The sequence below is a fragment of the Electrona antarctica genome, assembly GCF_951216825.1.
Source record: "Electrona antarctica genome assembly, contig: scaffold_57, whole genome shotgun sequence".
Taxonomy (NCBI): Eukaryota; Metazoa; Chordata; class Actinopteri; order Myctophiformes; family Myctophidae; genus Electrona; species Electrona antarctica.
In genome coordinates, this window is record NW_027637144.1 from 838,380 (window position 1) to 846,180 (window position 7,801).

The following is a 7,801-nucleotide window of genomic DNA, read 5'->3' on the forward strand; positions in this document are numbered from 1 at the left end:
CTATTTAAATAGTAGGACTCTAGGCCACACACGCACGCACGCACACAGACAGACAGACAGACACACACACACACACAGTCACAACACAGTGAACACACCCCTCGGCCCCGCCTCTACTTGAATATTCATGTAACTCCATTCATCCATCCTGTGAGCCAATCACTCCGCGTCATTCTCCGCACGTGACCTGCCCCCCACCTGAATGATTATTACAACCTGAATGTTGTTGAATGCTTCTCTTCCACACACACGTCGGCAGGTTGTCCATCCCGGACCCAGCGGCGGACCCCCTGGACCCAGCGGCGGACCCCCTGGCTGTAGCCATTTAAACCCTGTGCTAACCTTACCTGCTAACCGAGGTAAAGGATTTATCATTTTGAGTTGTGTATTTATTGCGTGGTGGTTTGACAGAGGAACTGTTTTAAGTTGTTTTTTGGTTTGAACTGAACGCAACTGAGAAAGGTAGGCTATCGTTTGAACTGTGCAACATTTATGGAGTGAGCCTCTTGAGTTGTGTGAATTTAATTATTTATTTTGGTTTGTATGTAGAAGGTTGCTGTGAAATGTAAAGTATTTAAACCAAATGTGTTGAAAAAGCAAGCGTTCAGTTGTGTTGACACACTGACGCCACACAGCTGAGTCAAATGACTAATTGGCATCACCAGTATCCGCGATTTGCATAATGAGATGAATCTAGAGTTGCAATGCATGCCCTCCATTAGCAGCCCATTGATCCACATTGAATTTACAATCTGCTTGTATTAAAGTTAAACAATGCTAAACTCGCCAACGTTGCAGCTGTAGGGCAAGCTTGAATTATAGCCTACTCAAAATCTGCAAAGCATTTGTTTCATAAAAAATACACCATGTTATAAGTGACGTTGAGCTACTTTCTGTTTGGAAGCACTTGTTTTTAATTAATGGGTAGCAGTGCTGCTGCCTCCTGCATTGTGACAATTCGAAACAGGTGGTAGGCATGGCTGTTCAGTGAGTTCCCAAAGTACTCGACATTACTTGTAATTTTTATTTTAAATTGCTTTCTAGAAGCGGATGAGATATTGACTCTACAAACTATTGTGCAGGGACACTTATAATAAAATACATTTTGATATTGCACTTTTAAATATTCTTAAAAGATCCCTGGTTAATAAGACAAATATTTTATTTCTTAGATAAATAAAGAATATTTCACTCAATAGGAACTGCTCCTGTTGCAAGTTGATTATATGATATGTCCATATGGTCTAGCCCTATGGAATACTAATAAAAAACAGCTTAATACTTTAATATAAGCAATTATTTTAAATACTTTTTATTAGCAAGTGCATTCCATAGCGCTGGACCACACGGACATAGGACATCATCAACCTGCGACGGGAACAGTTCCTATGGAGTAAAAGATTATCTATTTATGAAATAAATAAAATATTTTACATTTTTAGTTATAGATGGCAAGTATAATGTTTTAAGGAATATTTGTCTTATTAGCCAGAGATCCTTTTAAAATGTTTCTATTACTGTGAGTGATATGGTCAGCTTCTGATTTCTTTCTTTCTAGATGTGGAAGGTCACCAGGGTTCTGAGTGGCCTCCAGGCCGACCACCCCATCCTGGCTGCTAAGATGTCCATGTGAAGGTCACCAGGGTTCTGAGTGGCCTCCAGGCCGACCACCCCATCCTGGCTGCTAAGATGTCCATGTGAAGGTCACCAGGGTTCTGAGTGGCCTCCAGGCCGACCACCCCATCCTGGCTGCTAAGATGTCCATGTGAAGGTCACCAGGGTTCTGAGTGGCCTCCAGGCCGACCACCCCATCCTGGCTGCTAAGATGTCCATGTGAAGGTCACCAGGGTTCTGAGTGGCCTCCAGGCCGACCACCCCATCCTGGCTGCTAAGATGTCCATGTGAAGGTCACCAGGGTTCTGAGTGGCCTCCAGGCCGACCACCCCATCCTGGCTGCTAAGATGTCCATGTGAAGGTCACCAGGGTTCTGAGTGGCCTCCAGGCCGACCACCCCATCCTGGCTGCTAAGATGTCCATGTGAAGGTCACCAGGGTTCTGAGTGGCCTCCAGGCCGACCACCCCATCCTGGCTGCTAAGATGTCCATGTGAACATTATGAGTGTTTGTATAGAGAGAAGCATGGCTGAAGAGCTTTGCATATCAGTCGTTTCTTGCTGCTGCCAAAGTCAAATTGTGATATCTGTAGTGTTTAGTACATGGCCGCTTAGGAGATGTAGATATAAGTACACCTGCCTGGTGGAAATAGCATTGTGATACATACTGGGTGTGCTCTTTGGTCGTTCACAAAACAAACAAACAAAAGTAAACAAAATGCCACAAACTCACTAAAAGCTGCACAAAATAACACAAATCAAGGGATGTCCGTGTTGGCTATTGTCCAACTCCTAATTTCCGATTATATATGCAGGCTTTTTCCAGTGGTGGAAAAATAACTCAAACTTTTTACTTAAATATTAGTAGGCTATAAATACTGCAATATAGAAATACTCTGTTACAAGTAAATTCAACATGTACTCGAGTAAAAGTACAAAGGATTTGGTATAAAAAGGTACCAAAAGTAAAAGTGCTCATTATGCAAAATGTCTCATTTCAAGTTTTCAGATGTATAAAAATCATTTGAAAATGGCAGATCTACAAGCTCACGTGACGCATTGTGAGCTTGTAGATGTTTTTAATGTAAAAAATAACCGATATCGATATTAATTTTTAATGCCTATATCGGACATCCCTAACAAAAACATAATCTCAAATGTGTCAATACATTTCAAAGAATGTCACAAAAGCCGCAAGTGCCACTAAAACTAATATATAAAACATCCACAAGTTCCATAATTAAATGCCACAAAGGTTTGACAAACATGCCAAAAAAATAAATGACAAATAAGTTTCATAAAAATCTTCTGCCGTATGTCCATAGAACGTCAGCTCTGTTGCAGCAAGCCAGTCCAGTGTGTCGTTGTCTAGGTCACCTAAGCCACGATCACCATTCGGTGGCCGGTATTTGGGGCAAATGGTCATTACGTGTTCCACAGTCTGTAGTGGATCCTCGCATTCACAGTGGGCACTGTCCGAGATGTCCCACTTCTGCTTTGAGGGTTGTCCACTCCTTGCAGGGGAGGTGCTGGCAAAGAACATATTTGGGGTCCTCAATGTATTCCACTGGTCCCTCTGTCTTGCCTTCACCCAGGATGCCTTGGAGGTGTCAGCTGGTGTTGTGTGGAGCAGTTCTTGGGCCTGTGTGGCAAAGGGGCACTGACTTGAGGCACGTGTGCTGTGGCAAAGTGTGCCGTGACTTGAGGCATGTGTGCTGTGGTGTCTCTGACGACCTTGTGGAGGAGATGTCTGGGATTCACTCAGCTGTGCCTTCCCGGTGAGGGCCAGCGTGGCTGCTTCTCGTCTGACCTCTGTTGGAGTGATTCCAGCGAGAACAGGCAGGCAGTTGTTTGTTTGGGGTGGCCCATCCGATGTTGAGGGCAGCATCCAGCTTCTTGACATGAGAGGTACGGCTCCAGCCTGGTGCACAGTACTCTGGTCGTCTGCATAGCCATACTTCATTGATGTGGATGTAGTTGTTGAACAGCATCATTCAGTGCCAGCACTGACCCCTGTGGGACGCCATTCTTGAGCTTTCTCAACCTGCTGCTTCGCTCGTTACTGGTGTGGAACCGAAAAGCTTCACAGACATGCCAACAAATTATTTCTAGTTTTTAACCTTTTTAACCTTTTTTTTGTGAAGCAACTTTGGGTACCTTGAAAAGTGCTATATAAATTGTATGTATTATTAAAAAAAAAATTGGACAGACACAGAAATTGTCGCCACACAGAAATCACAAATTCCTATTGGCAGCAGCAACAAGTGAGTGATGTGCAAAGCTCTTCAGCCATTCATAGACTATAACCACCATGTCTTCCTTCCAGATGCTGCGAGGCTCAACCGGAGCCCCTACAGGTGGATATCTGCAGCTCTCGCTGTCCATGGATGAATCTGCATGGGGGCTCTGAAGACGGCTCAAAGTAAGAAACCACTTAGACTTTTCTATTACTGTGAGTGGTATGGTCCGCTTCTGTTTTAAATGTTCTCTAATACTATACATTTTGTGTATGATGTGAAAGGACACAATGTACGTATATCTGGCTCTTAATCTTTCGTTCTTTCTTTGTTAGGGTGGATGATGGGTCGTGGTAGACGTCGTGGAAGGACAGAGATCCGTTCCAAAGCTTCCCTCCCCGGGGTTTTCTCTGAGGACTTCTGATGAGCTGTGAGTAGGAATATTTCTTGTTTGTTGTTGAGGATGGATATCTGCTGTACTGTTATGGCATGAAGTATAGCATGGCAGAATGATGCCTCCTAGTGGCACTGGTTGAATGTCTGTCAGCTCTCCAAGCTAATCAAAGTCTTAATGACACTTTTGTTAACCACTTCAACCCCAGCATCCCTATTCTGTTTTCAGCACCCCACAGTAAGAACCGCTTTAGGCCTGTCACGATAATGAGGTTTCTTTTTACTGGACGATTATTGTCGCTCAAATAAATTGCAATTAAATATTTGAGTGTGGCCCGGATGGTTAGCTCAACTTTCTGGGCACCTAGGCTGCCAAGCCAGCCGGATGGCGTGCTGCGGGTTCGACTCCCGACGGCCTTTGCCGTGCGTCACTTCCCCCTTTCCTGTCTATATACTGTTCACTATCAGTAAAGGCATAAAAAGCCCCAAAACCAACATGAGGGCTACGGCTCCAGACTGGGGCACAGTACTCAGCGGTGGGGAACACCAGAGCCTCGGTACCGGCTAGATGCCGTATCGGTGTGGCACAGGCGGTGGTCTTTCTGGGAATGGGACTGTAAAAATAGACAAATAACACCACTGCTATCACCGAAGAGCACACCCTAATTGATCACGTCTAGGAATTTCAACAATTTACAATTTAGGCAGTTATCACACACTTTATCCAGAGTGACTTACAGTAAGCAAGAACAACACATAGTAATACATCAAATTCATAAACACTCATCAAGAATAAGAAGTAAGCTAAGAACGGTAGACTCTCCAGACTATTGGCAGCAACAACAAGGGAGTGATGTGTGAAGCTCTTCAGCCATTCATAGACGATAACCGCCATGTCTTTCTTCCAGATGTACTGCAGGTCTCCCGCTGTCCAGGAATCTGCATTCCTCTGAAGACGACTCAAAGTAAGAGACCCTGTTAGGCCTGTCAAAAATAACCCTAACTTAAACGTTTATTACTGTAAGTGATACGTTTAGCTTCTATTTTAAATGTTCTCTATAAATAAAGGTTTGATGTACTAGGCTGTATATATGTTGTGACAGGATAGAATATATATCTGGCCCTTGGTCACTCTAATGAGTCTAATCAATCTTTCTTTATTTTGTTAGGATGGAGATCGCGGTAGACGTCGCTGGAACGCCGCTGCTGGACAGGGCGCACACACACACACATACACACACACGCGCGCACACACACGGCAAAGCTAATTTGGTGTGTGTTTTTTGTTCTTTGTTAGAATGGAGATCTTGGTAGACGAGCTGATGTTCCCTGGACAGAGATCCCCCCCCCCCTCAGAGGACTCTGATGAGCTGTGAGTAGTCTGTCCAAGCTAATCAAAGTCTTAATGACACTTTTGTTAACCACTTCAACCCCAGCATCCCTATTCTGGGGGGAGTGTTCAGCAAAAATAGCAGATCTACAAGCTCACACCGCGTTGCAACATGTTATGCTATTTTTGGAGAATCAATTTGTGTAGTGAAATAGGAGCACATACCAAATGCTCATTAAAGGTCTGTTTTATCAAATGTGTATAAAGGGTATAAGTGGTTCTGAATTTGCAGCTCAACAAAAGCTAATTTGGTTTCTGTCTTTCTTTCTCAGGATGGAGATGGCAGTAGACACAGCTGGAAGTCTCAACCAAGAGATGGAGATCTGCAGGTCTGTCCATGGATGGATGGGAGGACGGAGGACGGAGATCTGGGTAGACGCCGGAGGACTTCGGACCTGGGCCTGCCGGTGAGGAACACCACAGTAAGAACCGCTTTAGGCGTGTCACGATTATGAGGTTTCTTTTTACTAGACGATTATTGTCTCTCAAATAAATTGCAATTAAAGATTTAAGTGCGTTGTAACATGAATGAAACTGAAAAAAAGCCAATCGTCTGTTGCCGAGAATCGGTCGATCCCTATTCTTAAACGTTACTGTAAGTGTATGTTGTGACAGGACACACACACACACACAGCCAAGCTAATTTGGGGTTTGTCTTTTTTCGGTTTTTACTGGCCGATTAATTGTCGCTCAAATAAATTACAATAACAATTTAATTGCGTCGTACTAACATTATGAATACAACTTTGGCTTTTTTAGACTTTGTAAACAAAAAGGCATAATTCAATAACTTTATACACATTACAACGTAACACATTTTGAGCTTGTAGATCGGCTGCTTCCTAAATCCTTCTGGTTGTGTTTTTATATCATGTTCTGTAATCAGTTAGGGGTTGACTATAGACTTTTTTTAGGAACAAGATCATCATGCCGGTGAAGAGCACGTTTCTAGCCAATGGAGCAACTATTTCTGCTCACCTTTGGAGTCACATCACGGCAAGGTAACTGTACAACACACACACACACACACACACACACACACACACACACACACACTATGATTGTTTTATGAACAATGTAGTAATGAGCATTTCTTTCTTTTCTTTAGGACGTTGCTGGTCTCCTGTGTGGCTCCATCTGGTCCTCCTAAGCAGCCATATGGAGGTCACCAGGGTTCTGAGTCACTCAGATCCTGACTGGTAGTGGTGATATGTAGATGTGATCAATCGGGGCTTTTTGGTTGTTCACTTAAACAAAAATAAACAAAACAAATATATAAATAACTATAAATGGATAAAACAAATGATACAAAATATAGATTAAAGTAAAATAAATGCATTAAAATAGTAAATAAAATAAATAAAATTAGTAATGGCATAGTAATGCGTAAAATAAATATAATTAGTAATATAGTAATACATAAAATAAATAAAATTAGCAATATAGTAATGCATAAAATTAGTAATAACAGTAATGCATAAAATAAATGCATACAAATAAAATTAGTAATAACAGTAATACATAAAATAAATGCATACAAATAAAATTAGTAATAACAGTAATACATAAAATAAATGCATACAAATAAAATTAGTAATAACAGTAATACATAAAATAAATGCATACAAATAAAATTAGTAATAACAGTAATACATAAAATAAATAAAATTAGTAATAACAGTAATGCATCAAATAAATAAAATGAGTATAGTAATACATAAAATTAGTAATAACATAGTAATATATAAAATAAAATGAGTAGTATAGTAATACATACAATTAGTAATAACCTAGTAATATATAAAATAAAATTAGTAATACAATAGTAATACAAAAATAAATACAATGACTTGTAAAATTGTAGAATGAATTAATATAAATAAATAATAAACTATCAATCATATCTACATATCACAACCAGGCTATATTGCCAGCAGTCAGGTGGACTGTAGACTCACTACAGCTGTCAATGTGGTATACTGTGTTTTGACCCAACTGGCCTCCAAGGAGAGGCGAGCATGGAGACGGACATCTGATGATACACGAGAGAATACGCCATAGTCAAAACAAAATTGTAATAAAAGTAATATCTGTTTGTAATATGTTTCATGTTGATTGTAATTTATTCATGATGCCATATATCTGTAAATATTCATTATTTTCTTGTTA

General features: G+C 41.1%; 1 protein-coding gene across 1 annotated transcript; it reads left to right on the forward strand.

The window, feature by feature from the left end:
• Positions 1-2,984: 2,984 nt before the first annotated feature.
• LOC306919121 (uncharacterized protein) lies at positions 2,985-7,072 on the forward strand. The gene is made up of 7 exons (XM_079531957.1): positions 2,985-4,034; positions 4,185-4,279; positions 5,151-5,207; positions 5,412-5,614; positions 5,905-6,039; positions 6,547-6,633; positions 6,741-7,072. Exons 4-7 carry the CDS (start codon positions 5,541-5,543, stop codon positions 6,826-6,828), a joined length of 384 nt encoding a protein of 127 aa, XP_079388083.1. The 5' UTR covers positions 2,985-4,034; positions 4,185-4,279; positions 5,151-5,207; positions 5,412-5,540; the 3' UTR covers positions 6,829-7,072.
• The last annotated feature ends 729 nt before the right edge of the window (positions 7,073-7,801 follow it).

Bases quoted from the DNA above. Each gene is read 5' to 3' on its own strand.
- LOC306919121 (XM_079531957.1), top strand. From the start codon at position 5,541: ATGGAGATCTTGGTAGACGAGCTGATGTTCCCTGGACAGAGATCCCCC. The intron at 6,040-6,546 runs GTGAGGAACACC...GACTTTTTTTAG, and splicing joins CTTCGGACCTGGGCCTGCCG to GAACAAGATCATCATGCCGG. The intron at 6,634-6,740 runs GTAACTGTACAA...TCTTTTCTTTAG, and splicing joins TGGAGTCACATCACGGCAAG to GACGTTGCTGGTCTCCTGTG.